At 37.9% G+C, this 22,702-nt stretch overlaps 2 protein-coding genes and 1 long non-coding RNA gene across 9 annotated transcripts in view; all 3 read right to left on the bottom strand.

Moving 5' to 3' along the window:
* Positions 1–22,702, bottom strand: part of LOC121906862 (butyrophilin subfamily 3 member A2-like) — a 115,260-nt gene that overhangs the window by 69,405 nt on the left and 23,153 nt on the right. The gene's annotated exons all lie outside the window — the stretch shown is intronic.
* On the bottom strand, positions 1,384–21,172 carry LOC121906864 (T-lymphocyte activation antigen CD80-like). Its single transcript, XM_042426050.1, has 4 exons — positions 19,899–21,172; positions 4,623–4,913; positions 3,996–4,094; positions 1,384–2,947 (listed from the first exon to the last, which is right to left on the bottom strand). The coding sequence occupies exons 1-4, from the start codon at positions 20,317–20,319 to the stop codon at positions 2,634–2,636; spliced, it is 1,125 nt and encodes a 374-aa protein (XP_042281984.1). The 5' UTR covers positions 20,320–21,172; the 3' UTR covers positions 1,384–2,633.
* On the bottom strand, positions 17,722–19,535 carry LOC121906869. The gene is made up of 3 exons (XR_006098754.1): positions 19,504–19,535; positions 18,870–18,959; positions 17,722–17,821 (listed from the first exon to the last, which is right to left on the bottom strand). It is a non-coding gene; the product is annotated as an uncharacterized LOC121906869 (long non-coding RNA).

Here is a 22,702-nt window from a genome sequence, read left to right as displayed (position 1 = left end):
GGATGCATGGAGCATGTGGCCTGAGAGGCAAAATCCAAGGCAAAAAGTCATACAACATCAAGTACACACATCATCTTTTTGCATGTCTGTCTGTCATGGAAGAGGGATCTTCCTCTGTTGCTCTTCATGAGGTTTCTTCAATTTTTTCCCCCATTAAAGGGTTTTTTGGGGAGTTTTTCCCTTATCCAGATGAAGGGTCTATCACATATATTGGCTGTTTCCCTGCATGGGCCCCAGTTTTCCCTGCTACGAACATGTAGCATCTAGTCGGGGTTGTACATACTAGGGCTGCAACTAATGATTATTTTCATCATCAGTTAATCTGCATATAAATTTGTTGATTAGTCGATAAATCACTTTGTCTATAAAATGTCAGAAAATATAAAAAAATGAAGCTCAAAAAGCAAAGATTTTCTATTTACTACCATGTAAAAGCCAGTAAAGCCGCTCACATGCAGCTACATGCTCACATTAGAGAAGATGGAACAAGAGAAGATTCTGCATTTTTTATTAAAAATGGCTTAAACGATTAATCCTTTTAAAACTTTTGCAGATTATTTTTCTAGTAATTAATCAATAAACGGGTTGTTGCAGCTGTAGTACTGTAGTTTTTGTATTTCAGCTCATGTTTATACTCTTGACTCAGACATGGATGTTTTGTTTTGTACGTTTCATTTGGTGAAGATGCAAAACTTAACCAGAAACACTGTTTGCTCTTTGGTATTAAAACTGTTGTGCTATTCATGCAAACAAAGATCATCTTGTTGTGTTACCTGTTGCACACAGAGACGTCACTACTTTGCATCAAGCCTGCAGTTTATCACATGTCTCACTCAAGCTTGTAAGAACATGTTTAACTCCATTCAGATATTTTTACAATATGTCGTCACACAGATAGAAACTTTAAAATGAAAGTAAAAATACTGAGTAACAGACACACCGTGATGAGATAATTATATTGTCCATATTCGTGACACTTTTCTGTTTGCTGCTGACTTTTATTAACTCAAACTTGGAGTTTCTGATTCATATCTCATGCTGCACTGTAACTTTTATTCTGCTGTTTTATTCAATTTTATCATATTTTTCTCTTTTTAACTGTATTTAAATGTGTATAAGGTCAGGTCTCTTGCTGTACGTGTTTAGACAACAATGTTTCACTTCCTCCTCTCCTCTCTACTGTCCTCCTCCTTATTCCTTTGAACCCGCCTGTGATCTCTTCACTCTCGTACCAATGTGGCAACAGGAAAAAGTATAATTGCATAACATCAGCTGCACAACGCCCACCAGTCACTCTAATGCATAACATGTCACTTTCATATATGTCATCAAACTGGACTTTACATTGTGCATTGCATTCAGCCTCCACTGTTACATCATTTATTTATTGTATGTCACATTTTTTCTCTCACATTTTCTTTGCAGTCAATATTTCATTTCAAGTTTTATATCCCATTTCTCAATTATTATTCTATTTAAATAATAGTAGATAATAGATAACAGATTAAAAAATTTTAATTCAATTTTATTACTTTATTTCATTATTTATATTACTTTACTTTTGTTCTGTTTTTATTTTTCTATGTTGCATTTATGTGAACAAACACCAAGACACAGTCTTTGTATGCTGCATACTTGGCTTATTAAACTGACCACTAGGAGGAGCCACACGCTCCTTCTAGTGGGAACTTTGATACTTTTATGAATAATGTCATTTACAGGGATGAGATAGTTTCTTCTAAGAGCTGTAAATCTGATTCTGGTTATGACTACAGTGTGGGGGGTGTCACACCAACAGCAGAGAGGTGATGACATTAAATTTCCTTTTGTGGTCAAGCCTTCAACATGATGGTATGTTCTTAGTGCTGCAGTAGTAATAAACACATTCTTACCACTGTAAGCAGACCTGTTAAATTTGAGTATTAAAGTTCATTCTTGACCTTTAGGAACAGTATGTGTAACAAATAATCTCAGCTCAAAAGGTCCACTGACTATTTAGAGCTTTTAACTGCATCTCACCATCTGTCCTAAGAGTGGAACTTCAGTCACATGATAATAGAAACAGACAACATCAACATCATATTCGAGCCTGAATCTGATCCAGAATATGAGTGTCGACAACACCAACGACCTCAACAACAAAGATTACAGAACGGACGGCTGTTTATGGACATGCTCAACAAGCTGACATCATCTCACCTGGAAAGTTAAAAAAAACTTTGCAAACAAAGCGTCCAGGGCAGCTGAAACCTGGGTTTTGTCTCACAGGGAGCATTTTTACATATGTTCACCTCAAGTTTTGGAACTTTGACCATTTTTAACATCCAACATCATAACAGTACATGAATGTTAGAAAATCACAAAAAGCAGAATATGCCCCCTTTAACACTCGTGACATTCCTCATAAACCCGTCTATTAAGCAGGGAGGGATAGTTCATGTGTTTCACTCTTTTTGTAATTAGGGACATAGAGTGGGACACAAACACAACACACATCTATTTAAACTTCTCTCCACTCTGATGTATGAAGGAAAATCTTTGCACATACTGTAGGTGTTAGCAGTTTCCTGCCATAACCCTTTAACTTCTGTTGTTGCCTCCCTGCCTGCACCAGCTCTGATCCCAGATCTGATTCATTTGTCTTTGTCACTTTCTGTGGATTTTGTTTCATCTGAATCTTCTTTGCTGTCACTTAATAGGTTTGTTTTCTCTTCTCTATCAGCAGTAAAAGCAGCAGCAGTGGTGTCCTTATTGAAAGCACTGCCTGAAGCAGGATCCCGCCTCACATGGCAAGATCCAGCTTGATTTTCTAGTAAAATGTCCTCAGAAACATCACCTTCTGATGAGTTGGAAGGAGCATGAGGAGCATTGCCGTCAGCTGGAACTTCATTGGCTGCTAAGTCATCTTGGTTTACTGCTTGCTGAGGCCTCTGGTTTGAATCTTGACCTGGAATTAAAGGTAAATGTTTCAGTCATGAGGGCACAACAAAATAGCTGTGGGTCTATTGATGTTTTACACCTCTCTAGATGATATCACATGATGTAAAGGTTTGACACAGTTCATGTAGGAGATGAGTATGTTTTGAATTTGCCATCAGGTTAATGTGAACCACTCACAGGAAGAGAGACTTCTTTTTTTGTGTGCCGTATGGATGCTACCTACACTATTTAGGTCATTATTTGTACACTACCATATAAGCTGACATCATCTCACCTGGAAAGTTAAAAAAAAACTTTGCAAACGAAGCGTCCAGGGCAGCTGAAACCTGGGTTTTGTCTCACAGGGAGCATTTTTACATATGTTCAACTCAAGTTTTGGAACTTTGACCAACATCCAACATCATAACAGAATATAAATGTCAGCAAATCACAAAAAGCAGAATATGCCCCCGATAACATTTAACCAACACTAAGATCTTTCCTTAATCTTAAACAAAGTGATTTTGTTGCCTAAACTGAAGCACACGCAGCAGTCAGGATGTGAACGTTTACACCTGTTGTGCAGTATTTAAATGTAACTTCAATCTTTAAATGTTCTGTGAACATAATCCAGGCAGAGATTATGTTCAGCATGGCAGCATTACTGGAAAAAGTTTAGTAGTGTAGAAACGTCATTTCTAGGAGATAGAGTCACATGACCGAAGATTGACATGTGATGACCAATCACTGAAGGACACCTGAGCAAACTCAGTTAGCTGATGTGAGATGTGGTTGAAAGCTCAGAAGAAGCTATTTAGTGGACCACTCAGCTTTGATTGTTTTGTTATATCGAACTGTTGTATGTTTTTGCTCAATACCACTGACAGTATGAATACAGGATATTCTTGTGGATAGGCTCAGAAGATGGGTACATCTGCACATAAACTGTTTTGTACACAAGGTGTCTGTGTGGTATTTGAGTTCATGGTTTTTCACAAGTTGATGATATCTTTATATCCAGCAACAAAAAGATAGCAAATAACAATCACAATAGAGAATAAATTGAAGTTACTCACATTTTCTATAGACAAAATACACAAGAAATAGAAATAATATGGCAGCAATGACTCCAATTGATACAACTATTGTAGAATGATCCCTCAGATGGGCCTCACCTGTAAATTAGGAGACATAACAGAGTAACAAATTATTTTAACATGTTGCAATAATATAAACACATCTTTGAACACGTCAATATCTGCTTTTTGTTTGTCTTCTTTGTTTCTTTTAATGTTTAACATCAACCTGTCCAGGGACTGCAGCTGAAAATTTGCCTTTTGGCTAAATCTGACTCATTTACATCATGTTGATGTTAATAAATGTTTGTTGCCCCTGATAAATAAATAAATTAATAAAATAAATAAATGTACTAATTGCGTGCTATGTATTACCACAACTGAATATTCCACAAGCTGCCCAAATCTTCAGTTACTTATGTAATACAGAAATCAAACAACTGAAACTGCTTATAGTTTAATTCAAGTAAGTTTCATTATAGTTTATTAATGGTGAATTGTGTTTACTAGAATTACAGTACTGTGCAAAAGTTTTAGGCACTTTAGATGTTTAGATTCTTATCCATAATGCAGTACCATCATGGAAGCATCTTATTATCTTTATTTATCTGTATCTGTATCACTCACCAGGAGCATCAATCACTGCAGTGTTCTTAATCTGCTGTTTGGAGCGAGGGTTATACACGAGGCAGGTTACAGACTGCAGCTCTTTGACACTGACGGTGCTTGTGACAGAGAAGGTTTTCTTGGTTGGATGCTGCTGATGGGACGTCTGAGCATCCTTCAGTTTCAGTTGTTCACCGCTGGATTTATTTTGACCAGTCCATTTCACTTTAGGTTCAGGGTATCCTCCATGTGCCGTACAGGTTGCACTGTTTAATGTGCTGTTAATGGTCAGGACAAGATCTTGGTAGGCAGCTGTGGGTGTGTCAGAAAGCATGATGGTTTACACACTAGAGATATTTATAGTATTTTGATGTGTATAGATTTTGGTTTGAAAGCAAGAAACTACTATTCCATACCTGAGACCCGCAAAGAGGATTTGCACTGATGGTCAAGCGGTTTTGTAGAATCAAAACGAATAAAGGCCCAGAATGTTTTCTGGTCATCTCCAACACTAACATTGTTAAGTTTAATAGAAATATTTCCAGAACTAAACTCAGTATTGAAAACTTGACACCTGTTTCTGTATTCATCAGCTACTGGTTGTGTTTCCCCACTTTTGTCCCAGTGGAACAAAAGTTTTTCAGACCCATCCTCCTGCCAGTAAAACCATTTGATGCTTGTTGAATTCACTGGTAGTGAACAGGGAATCAGGACGGACCCTCCGACAGTGGCATTGAGAAGTGCAGATATCTGACCCATGATGGGTGCTAGAAAAGAAAAGATTGAGATATAGTAAGAGTTGTTAGTAAGAGGAGAAATGATGTCATCCTGACTCATCAAAACAGTGAGAAACTCAAAGGTAAAAACACATTGAAACATGCACATAAGAGGCTGAATTTCAAGAGAATCCTTTCTTCAGATGTCATACTGTACAGGAAGGGTGTCCTTCTAATTAAACTTGTGCAGGCATTTAGCTCCTTAATTTTTTTAGATTTGATGCATTCTGTGTTCATTTGGAAAGAAAAAACTGTTCTCTGTATTTTTCTCTTAGTATGTTAGTGCCAGGTAAATACCCCCCCGCCACCTGCCTCCTTCTGGACAGGATACTTGGTTCCTGCTAGCTGGAGCACTATGTATTATCATTGTTAGTTGTACACATTGTAGGGTTCAATTCGGAAGGCTAGATATAAATTAACAACTTATAATCGCAGTGTGAAAACAGTCACTCAGCTTCAGAATACAGTAACTCCCCATATAGAAACCCTGTCTCCTAGAAATTACATTTATATACCTGTTCTCTCAATTACGTTGGCAAACATAATTGCTGCCTGGATTATGTTCACACTGTAGGAGGAAGTCCCTGCATGTTTTGAATGCAGACAGTAAACCCTCAAACAACAGGCCAGCTCTTTCATCACATAAGTGAGATTTCCAAACTTTTCACTGACCAGACCATCTAAACAACATCCTGCAAACAGAAAGGATCAGATGAGGAACCCTTCATCTCCTGCATGGTCACTAAACCAGACCACTGACCCAAACTACCTTTGATCCTTCAAGCTACCAGAGCCAGCAAGATGATAAGACCAATTCACACACCAGTGTGCGCTGACAGTACCACTTATAACCAACCCCACCACTTGCTTGCATAACTCACCTCTAAGAACACACACACACACACACACACACTCACACACAAATGTAGCACATAGCCTGGTCCCCTGCAGTTTTCAGTCAGATCAAGGACTGTAAAACACATCAACTTACAAATGTAGTTTTAGATTTTGTCTAAGAACAATTAATATTGTATGTTTATATGTGTGTATATCGCCCAATATGTCTGCTTTAATTATACTTTTATTCTACTGCCTTTAAACCAAGAAATGTACAACTTACATAATTCCATATTCTATCAATCAATCAATCAATCAATTTTTATATATATAGCGCCATATCACAACAAAAGTCATCTCAAGGCACTTTTCACATAGAGCAGGTCAAGACCGTACTCTTTAATTGACAGAGACCCAACAATTCCCCCATGAACTAACATCATTTCGTAGTTTAGTACCATTCTGCTTCTTTTCTCTCAAAATGCTAAAGCTACTATCAAAAATGCAAAATTATGAATCATGCAATTGTTAAATTTCAGTTTTGATTAAAACAGTAACAGCATTTAAGAGTTGAATCTGCCTGTCAGTGGACAGGCCGACTTATTCATCATTACAAGATCCAGAATCCAGCTTCTCACCCCAGCACATCGAACTCTTCTTTATAGAAGCCACCACAGACAGCAAGTACTCCTACAAAACCTTCAACTTGCTTAAACCCTGGTGCTTTTATACTTTGTAACTTCAACTGGCAGAACTAAGCTGTTGTGCTGTTGATTTGACTTTCTGTTTCTCAGGTAACAGTCATCTCATCTGTCTCTAATACCAACTACAAATTAAAGCTGCAAGCAGTGTTGAACGGGCCTTCGCGCCCTTGCGCACATGGGGCTGCGGTGCAGTCACCTAAGCTTCTGGGAACCAAGAAAACTTTTGGAGATGATCAGTGTGAGAGTCTTTTGACACACAATACTAACCAGTTTCTCTCTGTGAGCCCACCCCTCTGTTTATCACAGATAATTATGAATTATGAAATCAAAATATTGTTAACCTTAATCAATAATTCGGGCACCAACTGTAGGATCTGTGAGGAACACAGTTGATTATTTGCAATAATTATCAATTATCAAAGATAATTAACTAATTATAACAATTAATAGAATTATTAATATGAACTAACAAATACGGGGCACCACCCGGAAACCGGGACCAATAACCAAACAAGGTAGTCTCATAAATGGGAGTTCACCTAGAATGTTAATATCTGAGAGATATCAACATTCAAGGATGAACAAAGAAGGGTGAATTCGAGCTCTGACTCCTTCAATCAGCCACTTTTCACAATATGTTACACACAATAATGACAAAAGAACTTCTCTTTAAAGATATAACATTGTTTATTAAACTTAGCAAAATCAACAAAGTTAACAAATGAATTCTAGAGGGATTGAAAGTTGAAACGAAGATACAGGAAGTGGCGACGCATGTAAGGGCAGCGGAGCGTTAACTTACATACACACACACACACACAGAGTTTAAATATGTATGTGATAAATTGTAAATATGTATGTAATGAATTGTTTTCTTTTAAGAAACTGTTACTTGAACATTTTTCAGTGTGCTCCTAAAGTTATATGTATGCTCCTACTTTCTTTCATTTAAGAGCACATGTACTCCTTGAAAAAAAGTAAGGATTGAACACTGCTGTCAGATATGTAGAAACACTAAGTAAGTGGAGTGTGGTGCAGTCCAAGGGCTTCTGTCACAGGCAGTAGATGTTTACTTTTGGCACAAAGTCCATGCCCAGAGATTGCCTCCCCATTGGTTTACATTGTAAGGTGTAATGTCGCACTCCAACTTTCAGGGCTTACTAAATCTAAACCGTTCGAGTTATTACAAAGTTTTTAATAACTTTTGCTCAACACAGTGTGATAAGTCATGTATTAAAGTTTGAAGCCGATACCATTAACGCCCTAGGAGGAGGTAGCGTTTATTCAAGGTCCAAAATTGGCAAAAAATCGTATTTTGAAATTGACATTGCAGACTTCCTGTTGGATTTAGGTCAGGGGTGTCAGCGTATGATTTGTAGGTCTTGATGAGACGAATAATTGAGTTTTGGTTCTATCTCTCTACGACATTCCTACGGGCCGTGGCGGCCGTTTTAGATACATAGGTGGCGCTCTCGAGCACATTTTGGCACTTTGGGGGTTAATTTTTACATTTTATCAAATTTTTCACCAGACCTGATGTGCGTGCCAAATTTGGTGAGTTTTTGAGCATGTTTAGGGGGTCAAATTTAGAGTTAAAGTGGCGTAACAAGAAAGAAGAAAGAAACAAACACACGAAAAACAATAGGGTCTTCGCCCTTTGGGCTCAGGCCCTAAATAGTTAACTCTGCATCATTCATTCACTAGCCATAGCCTTGTGTACCAGTTTCCCCTTTCCCTCATGTCTTGTTTGTAAAATGTTGTAATGTTTAGTACTTGTTGTACTGTTTGTTATTGTGCTGTTATATGTTAATTGTGACCTGCCGAAGGGACTGCGGATGAAAATGAGCTATAAGCTAACTCTGGTACAGTACGTCAAATGGTAACATTTATGTTTAACACTGTACATGGTCCCAATAAATAAGACAAATTAATAATCAATAATACAAAGTATGTAACTAAAAATGAACTTGTTGGTCTTTTCTTGTGTTTGCATCTCAGTCACTTAACCTTAAACGACCTATACCCTTGCAAAATCATAATTAAGATCAATAACATCCATCATTCTAATTGACATCTCTTGTGTGGCCAACAAGAAAGACTATTTCCCTATTATTATACCTACTCTTATGTGAGGTATGTTGCTGGACAAATAATTTCATATTTGAAGCATGCAATGATAATTCATAATTCCCCCATAAAATCATAAAACTATTTGTGTGCACAAATTCTACAGCAAGGTGTCATACCACTGGTCCAACAGCCAACTATTTCGAAACTCCAATAGTTAAAAATGTCAGGACAGTGTGCAGTATTAAGCACAATGATGCACTGCACCAGAGTTAGCTTGAAGCTAATTTGCATCTGTGGTCCACTACAATCAAAACATACAACAGCACAACAAACAGTACAAAGCAAAAAACAAAACAAAACAAAACAAAAAAAACACAGAGAACACACCATACAAAATACAAAATACAAAATACAAAGCTACACATACACCCACAATGTCAATTAAAAATTAACAATGTAAACTAGGCTCAGTGGTCACACAGCTCTATTCATTAGACTGAAAGCTCATAGTCCAACAGCCCGTTATCCCGAAAACAAAAGCCCACTGCTCCAAAAATAAACTGTGATGACCCCTGTTGTCATCTGGGAGTTTGTATGAACTCTGATTGGTGTCTCTTTCCTGAAGGTGACTAATTACCTTGACTCAGTGCACCTGAGCCTGGTACACTGACGTTCCTTAAGCCACGGCTACAGTCTCTCTTAGACTCTCGGACTCTCGGCTGCCTTGTTGCTGCAGCTCTTTGTCCTCTCTCCCTACAGGCACCGGTTTGTTTTGCTTTCATGCACTTTACAGCATTCACACACCTGCATTCTTCACTCATGCATCACATACTCTAATGATACCACTGATTTCCACACCCGATACTCTAAATATTTAGTGAATTTGTTTAGTTCGATTTAATAAATTATCTTTTGTTGAACACTGACATGGTGTGTTAACCTTTTGTTGTAGCCACTTGAGCCAGGTCATAACAACAAAACAATTTAACAATTTCATAAAATCACATTATAAAAATTGCACAGAAGTGCTGAGTTGACTGGAGGTGTTTCAGAATGTCAAAGAGTAACGTTACACATCTTACTTTACTTTATTTAACTTAGTTCACAGAAGAGCTGTTAAAGTTAAATATCAACCGAAATGAGAAATCTTTCTTTGGGACCCATACAAAGTCATACCTTATGATTTACATGTTGTGTTATATTAAATTGAACAATATGTTAATAGTCTGGAAAGCAGTTAAGCCGGGAGTCACTGAACTCCAACCCCAGAGTGTGTATTTTAAGAGCAATGGGTCGTCAGACTAATGGGCTTTCAGTCCAATGCAACGTTTTTCGGACTATTGGGGTTTCAGAATAATAGGCCTTCATCCCAATTGGCAGTCCCCTATTTGCAGTCCCCATTTATATATCTCATTGGCTGCAGAGGTCGGGGTGGATGGAAGATATCCACTAGATTCAGCAAACTCAATTATTATATTATATCATATTAGTGTTTCAGTGTTCATTTGGGCACCTGACTTTTGGTTTAAGACAGACGTGAAAAACTGTGAATCTATCCTTTGACCACCATGTTTATCGGAAAAATGTAAAATCACCAAATATGGAGAAATATTGTTTTCACTAGATAGCAACAATATGCAGAGTAGCCAAAGAACAGATGGCTGTTTTTTATTTTTATTTTTATTGTATTTCATGTTAATATGAGCATCCAGGTATCAGTAGGAGGCTGGTGGAGATCAGTTGGAAATATTTGGTTTTATGGTGGAAATATTTTTGGTTTTTCATCATCATCAAAACAATCATATCTCAATTTTAAAAAATTAATTTAAAAAAAATTGCAGCTGTATACCTTTCCATCCTATTGACGAAAACATGTTTTCTCCACAAACATAAACCAATATATTCTGTATGACCTCCACCACCCAGATCAATATTATGTTTTATCTTGCATTGATCATCTTCATGATGAGGTAAAACTGTTCACGTTGACATAACACTTTAATGTAAAACAATGCTCTTTTTAAAGAATAAGGCTGGTGGAAAAAAACATCAGAGCCAAATCGCTGCACTTCCTTCATCAGGAAGAGTTAGGTTACGTTGGTTTATTTAGAAATGACTCCAAAGACTAACAGGGATCACGTTTTCAGTCCCGCAGGGGAAGTTCTGTGAAAGGCAGACGCCACTGAGTATGTACGGTTCGTATTGTAAATAACTGATATATTTATCACTTGTATGTTACAGGGCTCTACAGTTGTTTCATTTAATTAGAGGAGGCTGAGAGTCTGAAAAACGCTAAATTTAAAGAAAAAGCAATTGAACTGATTGAAGGAATTCTTCTTGTTCTGGATCACCTACTTGTGTTAGTAATGAGTCTCTGCCACTCTGAACTCTGTCTGTCTGTAAACAAATTATCCCGGGAATGACGTTTCATTTCAGATGCATATTTGTTGCTACGATCTGAACCAGTAAAACCATCACTTCCCTTTTATAGTGCTGTCAATGAATCAATGAGTGAACAAATTCCTTACCACAAAGAAGTACAATCACAAGGCTTGAAGACGACATGTCTGTACTGGAAAACAAAGATAAAAGATCCTTTGGTGATCTATGATTAATACTTTCTTATAGTTATGTCATACTGTGAAAACACATTACCAGTTTCATTACTTCATTATGAGGCAGACTGTTTTTTGACACATAATATGCAGAGTGCCAAGATCATACTTATTTCAAAACATGAATATTTTTCTTTTTGCAGCTGTTTCCTTCAGTGTTGTCACTTATTAATCCCAATTCATTCAAGTTCATTATGTAAGTGCAACTGTTAAGAAATGAGACGACACTTACCAATCAAAATACTTCACACACACACACGAGCAGCTGTTTACTCCACTTGGCAAGTTCACCTCTGCTGTTAAAAAAAGTGAGTGAGTGTGAAACTATCTGCAGCAGCCCAGTGGCCCCTCCCTCCTTTGCTATCTGATTGGCTATAACTCACAATTCAGGTCACGCAAAGGCGCACGCGCACACACACACACACACACACGAATGCAATTTACTTTGAATAAGAGCTTGCATTATCAGATCAATAATATTATGTAATGTGAATTTAAAACGTAACACTTTACAATAGGGTACTAGATCTGGGCGATATAATGAATTAATTTGATTTATCAGTATTTTTGTTCTTGCACAATGTGTAAAAATTGTGAGTTATTACAACATGCAGAAAAAGTTGAACACTGCTATATCAGCCATTCTGAGTCATGACAGTCCTGTAAACTGATATTAATAGTTACAGTACAAAAATCATATTCAAAACATCTTTATTCTCCATCTTTGTTGTTTTTGTCTTCAGCTTGCATGACAGTCAACATCAGATACATCACATCATACAAATCATATGTTAGTAAAATACATTTTACACTCTGAACTGCTTAAATGAATAGAAATAATTTAAATTAACTCAAGACCAATTTAAGAAGCGCCAGGTACATGAGATTCAAAGCAATATTGTCATGTCCGTTCATTAACTGATGTATGTTATGTGGAAGGCAGGAGCTGAAAGTGATGATACAGGAGATGTCATGTATCCTCTAAGATTTTGTCTGTCATTCATACAAACATGCACATCTGCTGCTCCAGGTGGCCGGCTGCCTCTGGCTCTCTCATAGTGAATTTAACAAAACACTGATCTGTTCTCTTGTGTTTGTTGACGAGGTATCACGAGGTCAAGGTCAATTTTATTGTCTCAGTGACATGAGGTATAGCAGGCAGCAGGATCCAGTCTGGGATACAGGCAGTAAACTCACTCTGAAGGTAAATAAAGGCCGAAGGTGCTGCAGCAGACTAGAGAGAGTTGTCTCAGTTGAGACTGATAAGTCTCCCTCAGCTAAATGTACAAAGGGAGCAGTGGCAAGACAGGAAGATCATACTATGTGATATGAATTATCACTGTCTGGCAACATTGCTTTTACATTCATAACATTTTTCCCAATCACTTCCAGGTTTTCTCAGTTGTTTTGACACAATTGTCTAAAAACACAATACATTTTGCTTTGTTTTCACACAGAAGTGAAATGTGAGTTAGGCTTGTTTGTCTAAATGGATTACACTGCTCCTCTAGAAAGCATGTGTAAAATACCCACATGTAAAATATTTGAACCAACTGTCACAACCATACAAACATAACTTGTCATCAAAGAATTGATGAATATTTAGATTCAGTAACATGATCCTCCTCTTTTTTTTGTACAACCATATATTTTCCATTTTTCCAGCAGAGATCATTTAGGGATTAAGCTCACAACATCGTCACATTTAGAGGTTCTTCATGGCAAGCAGGATGCAAACTCACACACACACACACACACACACACACACACACACACACACACCCAGAGTGAATATTACCTTATCAAAAGCATCAGCTGGGATAACATGTTCATTCAGCATGTGTAGATATGATCAAAATCTAGTGCCTCAAGCAAAATGTAAAAGAGAGTGTTACAAGTGAACAGGAAAACCAAAATAAAGACCCAGCGGCTGCCTGCACCACGTTCAGACTGATGTGTTTTTCATGGAGGATAAAGAAAGTTGGCACACAAACCTACTGGACCAGTGTTTATCATGCCTACTGTATCTCCACCAGAATCAAATAAAGGTCAAAGACAAATGGTCATACTGGGTGTGTGAGACAATTTGCAGGTTGGTTGTTGTGTTGGGAGCAAAACAAGCCTCCAGGACACTTATACACCCTCTCTCATGAAGACCAGGGCTCTTCACAAACAAACAAAGATCATCTTGTTGTGTTACCTGTTGCACACAGAGACGTCACTACTTTGCATCAAGCCTGCAGTTTATCACATGTCTCACTCAAGCTTGTAAGAACATGTTTAACTCCATTCAGATATTTTTACAATATGTCGTCACACAGATAGAAACTTTAAAATGAAAGTAAAAATACTGAGTGACAGACACACCGTGACGAGATAATTATATTGTCCATATTCGTGACACTTTTCTGTTTGCTGCTGACTTTTATTAACTCAAACTTGGAGTTTCTGATTCATATCTCATGCTGCACTGTAACTTTTATTCTGCTGTTTTATTCAATTTTATCATATTTTTCTCTTTTTAACTGTATTTAAATGTGTATAAGGTCAGGTCTCTTGCTGTACATGTTTAGACAACAATGTTTCACTTCCTCCTCTCCTCTCTACTGTCCTCCTCCTTATTCCTCTGAACCCGCCTGTGATCTCTTCACTCTCGTACCAATGTGGCAACAGGAAAAAGTATAATAGCATAACATCAGCTGCACAACGCCCACCAGTCACTCTAATGCATAACATGTCACTTTCATATATGTCATCAAACTGGACTTTACATTGTGCATTGCATTCAGCCTCCACTGTTACATCATTTATTTATTGTATGTCACATTTTTTCTCTCACATTTCCTTTGTACAGTCAATATTTCATTTCAAGTTTTATATCCCATTTCTCAATTATTATTCTATTTAAATAATAGTAGATAATAGATAACAGATTAAATTTTTAATTCAATTTTAATACTTGATTTCATTATTTATATTACTTCACTTTTGTTCTGTTTTTATTTTTCTATGTTGCATTTATGTGAACAAACACCAAGACACAGTCTTTGTATGCTGCATACTTGGCTTATTAAACTGACCACTAGGAGGAGCCACATGCTCCTTCTAGTGGGAACTAGAAGGAGCGTGTGGCTAGATATAGTTGGGCTCACCTCTACACACAGCACCGGCTCTGGAACCAAACTCCTGAAGAGAGGCTGGACTCTCTACTTTTCCTGAGTTGCCCAGGGTGAGAGGCAGTCCTCACAAGTATCCCCACACCCACCTTTACAAAATAGTGGCCAGACTCCAAATGGAGATGTTGTGAGTTATGGCTCACCCAGAGCAACTGAAATCTTACAGCCTGGCCAGGTCAGCCAGGTACACAAGTGACTACTGTAGTAGCTGTAAATAATTAATATACACCCTGAAAAACTCTATATTTCAGCAGGGCCAACCTTGGCAAGGACAACCAAGGTGGTAATTAGATTTGTGATCAGAGAAGCAAGTAAAGGTACATTTACAAGGTGAAATGGCCCAGTGTAAATTATTAAATCACTGTCTGGGGAGAGCAGAGTGTGAGAATGCTTTCTGTGTTTTATTTATAGTATATGGGTCATGCTGTATATTTAGTGGTATTCATCACAATTACAAAACCTGAGGTTTGGTATATGGGTATATATATTCTACCCATGTGGGGGGTGTGACACCAACAGCAGAGAGGTGATGACATTAAATTTCCTTTTGAGGTCAAGCCTTCAACATGATGGTATGTTCTTAGAGCTACAGTAGTAATAAACACATTCGTACCACTGTAAGCAGACCTGTTAAATTTGAGCATTCAAGTTCATTCTTGACCTTTAGGAACAGTATGTGTAACAAATAATCTCAGCTCAAAAGGTCCACTGACTATTTAGAGCTTTTAACTGCATCTCACCATCTGTTCTAAGAGTGGAACTTCAGTCACATGATAACAGAAACAGACAACATCAACATCATATTCGAGCCTGAATCTGATCCAGAATATGACTTTCAACAACACCAACGACCTCAACAACAAAGATTACAGAACGGACGGCTGTTGATGGACATGCTCAACAAGCTGACATCATCTCACCTGGAAAGTTAAAAAAAAAACTTTGCAAACGAAGCGTCCAGGGCAGCTGAAACCTGGGTTTTGTCTCACAGGGAGCATTTTTACATATGTTCAACTCAAGTTTTGGAACTTTGATCATAACATCCAACATCATAACAGTACATGAATGTTAGAAAATCACAAAAAGCAGAATATGCCCCCTTTAACACTCGTGACATTCCTCATAAACCCGTCTATTAAGCAGGGAGGGATAGTTCATGTGTTTCACTCTTTCTGTAATTAGGGACATAGAGCGGGACAAAAGCACAACACACATCTGTTTAAACTTCTCTCCACTCTGATGTATGAAGGAAAATCTTTGCACATACTGTAGGTGTTAGCAGTTTCCTGCCATAACCCTTTAACTTCTGTTGTTGCCTCCCTGTCTGCACCAGCTCTGATCCCAGATCTGATTCATTTGTCTTTGTCACTTTCTGTGGATTTTGTTTCATCTGAATCTTCTTTGCTGTCACTTAATAGCTTTGTTTTCTCTTCTGTATCAGCAGTAGCAGCAGCAGCAGTGGTGTCCTTATTGGAAGCATCGTCTGCATCCCGCTTCACAGAGAAATGGCTAGACACAGCTTGATGGTTTAGTAAAACTTTGCCCCCAGAAACATCACCTTCTGATGAGTTGGAAGAAGCAATAGGAGCATTTTTGCCAGCTAGAATCCACCGGCTGCTGAGTCTTCTTGGTTTACTGCTTGCAGACACGCCTCTTGTGATTCTTGACCTGGAATTAAAGGTAAATGTTTCAGTCATGAGGGCACAACAAAATAGCTGTGGGTCTATTGATGTTTTACATCTCTCTAGATGATATTATGAGATCAATGAGACATGTTTTTTTGTGCAGTATTGATTTAGTCCATTCTTTGTACACTACCATATACGATACATATTTAACTTCTGTTTTAATTTATTTTTAAGCCACTTTGATACTTTTATGAATAATGTCATTTACAGGGATGAGATAGTTTCTTCTAAGAGCTGTAAATCTGATTCTGGTTATGACTACAGTGTTGGGGGTGTCACACCAACAGCAGAGAGGTGATGACATTAAATTTCCTTTTGTGGTCAAGTCTTCAACATGATGGTATGTTCTTAGAGCTACAGTAGTAATAAACACATTCGTACCACTGTAAGCAGACCTGTTAAATTTGAGCATTCAAGTTCATTCTTGACCTTTAGGAACAGTATGTGTAACAAATAATCTCAGCTCAAAAGGTCCACTGACTATTTAGAGCTTTTAACTGCATCTCACCATCTGTCCTAAGAGTGGAACTTCAGTCACATGATAATAGAAACAGACAACATCAACATCATATTCGAGCCTGAATCTGATCCAGAATATGACTTTCAACAACACCAACGACCTCAACAACAAAGATTACAGAACGGACGGCTGTTTATGGACATGCTCAACAAGCTGACATCATCTCACCTGGAAAGTTAAAAAAAACTTTGCAAACGAAGCGTCCAGGGCAGCTGAAACCTGGGTTTTGTCTCACAGGGAGCATTTTTACATATGTTCACCTCAAGTTTTGGAACTTTGACCATTTTTAACATCCAACATCATAACAGTACATGAATGTTAGAAAATCACAAAAAGCAGAATATGCCCCCTTTAACACTCGTGACATTCCTCATAAACCCGTCTATTAAGCAGGGAGGGATAGTTCATGTGTTTCACTCTTTTTGTAATTAGGGACATAGAGTGGGACACAAACACAACACATCTGTTTAAACTTCTCTCCACTCTGATGTATGAAGGAAAATCTTTGCACATACTGTAGGTGTTAGCAGTTTCCTGCCATAACCCTTTAACTTCTGTTGTTGCCTCCCTGTCTGCACCAGCTCTGATCCCAGATCTGATTCATTTGTCTTTGTCACTTTCTGTGGATTTTGTTTCATCTGAATCTTCTTTGCTGTCACTTAATAGGTTTGTTTTCTCTTCTCTATCAGTAGCAGCTCACACAGCTAGATATAGCTTGATTATCTAGTAAAACGTCCTCAGAAACATCACCTTCTGGTGAGGCAACAGGAGCATTTCTGTCAGCTGAGTCTTCATCGTTCTCTACTGGCTGAAGCCTCTGGTTTGAATCTTGACCTGGAATTAAAGGGAAATGTTTCAGTCATGAGGGCACAACAAAATAGCTGTGGGTCTATTGATGTTTTACACCTCTCTAAATGATATCACATGATGTAAAGGTTTGACACAGTTCATGTAGGAGATGAGTATGTTTTGAATTTGCCATCAGGTTAATGTGAACCACTGACAGGAAGAGAGACTTCTTTTTTTGTGCGCCGTATGGATGTTACCTACACTATTTAGGTCATTATTTGTACACTACCATATAAGCTGACATCATCTCACCTGGAAAGTTAAAAAAAAACTTTGCAAACGAAGCGTCCAGGGCAGCTGAAACCTGGGTTTTGTCTCACAGGGAGCACTTTTACATGTGTTCACCTCAAGTTTTGGAATTTTGACCAACATCCAACATCATAACAGAATATAAATGTCAGCAAATCACAAAAAGCAGAATATGCCCCCGATAACATTTAACCAAAACTAAGATCTTTCCTTAATCTTAAACAAAGTGCTTTTGTTGCCTAAACTGAAGCACACGCAGCAGTCAGGATGTGAACGTTTACACCTGTTGTGCAGTATTTAAATGTAACTTCAATCTTCAGATGTTCTGTGAACATAATCCAGGCAGAGATTATGTTCAGCATGGCAGCATTACTGGAAAAAGTTTAGTAGTGTAGAAACGTCATTTCTAGGAGATAGAGTCACATGACCGAAGATTGACATGTGATGACCAATCACTGGAGGACACCTGAGCAAACTCAGTTAGCTGATGTGAGATGCGGTTGAAAGCTCAGAAGAAGCTATTTAGTGGACCACTCAGCTCTGATTGTTTTGTTATATCGAACTGTTGTATGTTTTTGCTCAATACCACTGACAGTATGAATACAGGATATTCTTGTGGATAGAATCAGAAGGTGGGTACATCTGCACATAAACTGTTTTGTACACAAGGTGTCTGTGTGGTATTTGAGTTCATGGTTTTTCACAAGTTGATGATATCTTTATATCCAGCAACAAAAAGATAGCAAATAACAATCACAATAGAGAATAAACTGAAGTTACTCACATTTTCTATAGACAAAATACACAAGAAATAGAAATAATATGGCAGCAACAACTCCAATTGATAGACCTATTGCACTCAGCAGCTCCTCACCTGTAAATTAGGAGACATAACAGAGTAACAAATCATTTTAACATGTTGCAATAATAAAAACACATCTTTGAACACGTCAATATCTGCTTTTTGTTTGTCTTCTTTGTTTCTTTTAATGTTTAACATCAACCTGTCCAGGGACTGCAGCTGAAAATTTGCCTTTTGGCTAAATCTGACTCATTTACATCATGTTGATGTTAATTAGATAGATAGATAGATAGATAGATAGATAGATAGATAGATAGATAGATAGATAGATAGATAGATGTACTAATTGCTTGCTATGTATTATCACAACTAAATATTCCACAAGCTGCCCAAATCTTCAGTTACTTATGTAATACAGAAATCAAACAACTGAAACTGCTTATAGTTTAATTCAAGTAAGTTTAATTATAGTTTATTAATGGTGAATTGTGTTTACTAGAATTACAGTACTGTTCAAAAGTTTTAGGCACTTTAGATGTTTAGATTCTTATCCATAATGCAATACCATCAGGGAAGCATCTTATTATCTTTATTTATCTTTATCTGTATCACTCACCAGGAGCATCAATCACTGCGGTTTTCTTAATCTGCTGTTTGGAGCGAGGGTTACACACGAGGCAGGTTACAGACTGCAGCTCTTTCACACTGACGGTGCTTGTGACAGAGAAGGTTTTCTTGGTTGGATGCTGCTGATGGGACGTCTGAGCATCCTTCAGTTTCAGTTGTTCACCGCTGGATTTATTTTGACCAGTCCATTTCACTTCAGGTTTAGGGTATCCTCCATGTGCCGTACAGGTTGCACTGTTTAATGTGCTGTTAATGGTCAGGTTAAGATCTTGGTAGGCAGCTGTGGGTGTGTCAGAAAGCATGATGGTTTACACACTAGAGATATTTATAGTATTTTGATGTGTATAGATTTTGGTTTGAAAGCAAGAAACTACTATTCCATACCTGAGACCTGCAAAGAGGATTTGCACTGATGTTTAAGCTGTTTTGTAGAATCAAAACCAACATTGGCCCAGAATGTTTTCTGGTCATCTCCAACACTAACATTGTTAAGTCTAATAGAAATATTTCCAGAACTAAACTCAGTATTGGAGACTTGACACCTGTTCCTGTATTCATCAGCTACTGGTTGTGTTTCCCCACTTTTGTCCCAGTGGAACAAAACTTTTTCAGACCCATCCTCCTGCCAGTAAAACCATATGATGCTTGTTGAATTCACTGGTAGTGAACAGGGAATCAGGACGGACCCTCCGACAGTGGCATCGAGAGGGACAGGTATCTGACCCATGATGGGTGCTAGAAAAGAAAAGATTGAGATATAGTAAGAGTTGTTAGTAAGAGGAGAAATGATGTCATCCTGACTCATCAAAACAGTGAGAAACTAAAAGGTAAAAACACATTGAAACATGCACATAAGAGGCTGAATTTCAAGAGAATCCTTTCTTCAGATGTCACACTGTACAGGAAGGGTGTCCTGCTAATTAAACTTGTGCAGGCATTTAGCTCCTTAATTTTTTAGATTTGATGCATTCTGTGTTAATTTGGAAAGAAAAAAATGTTCTCTGTATTTTTCTCTTAGTATCTTACTGCCAGGTAAACAGCCCCACCTCACCCCCCTCCCTCTGGACAGGATACTTGGTTCCTGCTAGCTGGAGCACTATGTACTATCATTGTTAGTTGTACACATTGTAGGGTTCAATTCTGAAGGCTAGATATAAATTAACAATTTATAATCGCTGTGTGAAAACAGTCACTCAGCTTCAGAATACAGTAACTCCCCATATAGAAACCCTGTCTCCTAGAAATTACATTTATATACCTGTTTTCTCAATTACGTTGGCAAACATAATTGCTGCCTGGATTATGTTCACACTGTAGGAGGAAGTCCCTGCATGTTTCAAATGCAGACAGTACAACCCTCAAACAACAGGCCAGCTCTTTCATCACATAAGTGAGATTTCCAAACTTTTCACTGACCAGACCATCTAAACAACATCCTGCAAACAGAAAGGATCAGATGAGGAACCCTTCATCTCCTGCATGGTCACTAAACCAGACCACTGACCCAAACTACCTTTGATCCTTCAAGCTACCAGAGCCAGCAAGATGATAAGACCAATTCACACACCAGTATGCGCTGACAGTACCGCTTCAATAACCAACCCCACCACTTGCTTGCATAACTCACCTCTAAGAACACACACACACACACACACACACACACACACACACACACACACAAATGTAGCACATATCCTGGACCCCTGCAGTTTTCAGTCAGATCAAGGACTGTAAAACACATCAACTTACAAATGTAGTTTTAGATTTTGTCTAAGAACAATTAATATTGTATGTTTGTATGTGTGTGTATATCGCCCAATGTGTCTGCTTTAATTGACTTGCATTCACTAGCCATAGCCTTGTGTACCAGTTTCCCCTTTCCCTCATGTCTTGTTTGTAAAATGTTGTAATGTTTAGTACTTGTTGTACTGTTTGTTATTGTGCTGTTATATGTTTATTGTGACCTGCGACTGCAGATGAAAATTAGCTATAAGCTAACTGGTACAGTACGTCAAATGGTAACATTTATGTTTAACACTCTACATGGTCCCAATAAATAAGATAAATGAGTATGTAACTAAAAATGAACTTGTTGGTCTTTTCTTGTGTTTGCATCTCAGTCACTTAACCTTAAACGACCTATACCCTTGCAAAATCATAATTAAGATCAATAACAACCATCATTCTAATTGACATCTCTTGTGTGGCCAACAAGAAGGACTATTTCCCTATTATTATACCTACTCTTATGTGAGGTATGTTGTTGGACGAATAATTTCATATTTGAAGCATGCAATGATAATTCATAATCCCCCCATTAAATCATAAAACTATTTGTGTGCACAAATTCCTACAGCAAGGTGTCATACTACTGGTCCGACAGCCCACTATTTCGAAACTCCAATAGTTAAAAATGTCCCATTGGACTGAAAGCTCATAGTCCGACAGCCTGTTATCCCGAAAACAAAAGCCCACTGCTCCGAAAATACACTGTGATGACCCCTGTTGTCATCTGGGAGTTTGAATGGTCTCTGATCAGTGTCTCTCCCCTACAGGTGACTAATTACCTTCACTCAATGCACCTGAGCCCGATACACTGCTGTTCCTTAAGCCATGGCTGTAGTCTCTCTTAGACTCTTGGCTGCCTTGCTGCTGCAGCTCTTTGTCCTCTCTCCCTACAGGCACCGGTTTGTTTTGCTTTCATGCACTTTACAACACTCACACACCCATATTCTTCACTCATGCATCACATATTCTACTGATACCACTGATTTCCACTCCCTATACTCTAAATATTTAGTTAATTTGATTTAATAAATTATCTTTTGTTAAACATTGACATGGTGTGTTTCCCTTTTGTTGTGGCCACTTGAGCCAGGTTATAACAACACACTCTCCCTTGAAGTGCGAGTGATAATTTTAACCCAAACCATGATATTTCCTTAACCCTAACCAAGTGTTGTTTGTGCCTTAATCACAGTATTGTCACTCCATAAAACATACTTCTTTTTTTAACAAGCACATGAAAATACACAAAGATATTAACTTTAGCAATATGTTAATGAAGGTTTTCCTTCGACAGTAGGAAACAGATGAAGACTTTATTTGCCTCGTAATCAGTAACTTAAGCTGTAAATGAACTTTGTGTGTGTATCCAAAGCCTGATATATCTTATTCCTCTGTGCCGT

The sequence above is a fragment of the Thunnus maccoyii genome, chromosome 11, assembly GCF_910596095.1.
Source record: "Thunnus maccoyii chromosome 11, fThuMac1.1, whole genome shotgun sequence".
In the NCBI taxonomy this organism is placed as follows: Eukaryota; Metazoa; Chordata; class Actinopteri; order Scombriformes; family Scombridae; genus Thunnus; species Thunnus maccoyii.
The sequence above is the reverse complement of the archived record's forward strand: the minus strand, read 5'-3'. Positions and strand labels throughout refer to the sequence as shown.

Coding starts and splice junctions, on each gene's coding strand:
- LOC121906864 (XM_042426050.1), bottom strand. CDS start 20,319: ATGAGTCAGGATGACATCATTTCTCCTCTTACTAACAACTCTTACTAT. Junction 4,095..4,622: donor TGCAGTGATTGATGCTCCTG/GTGAGTGATACA, acceptor CCTAATTTACAG/GTGAGGCCCATCTGAGGGAT. Junction 2,948..3,995: donor GTATTTTGTCTATAGAAAAT/GTGAGTAACTTC, acceptor CTTTAATTCCAG/GTCAAGATTCAAACCAGAGG.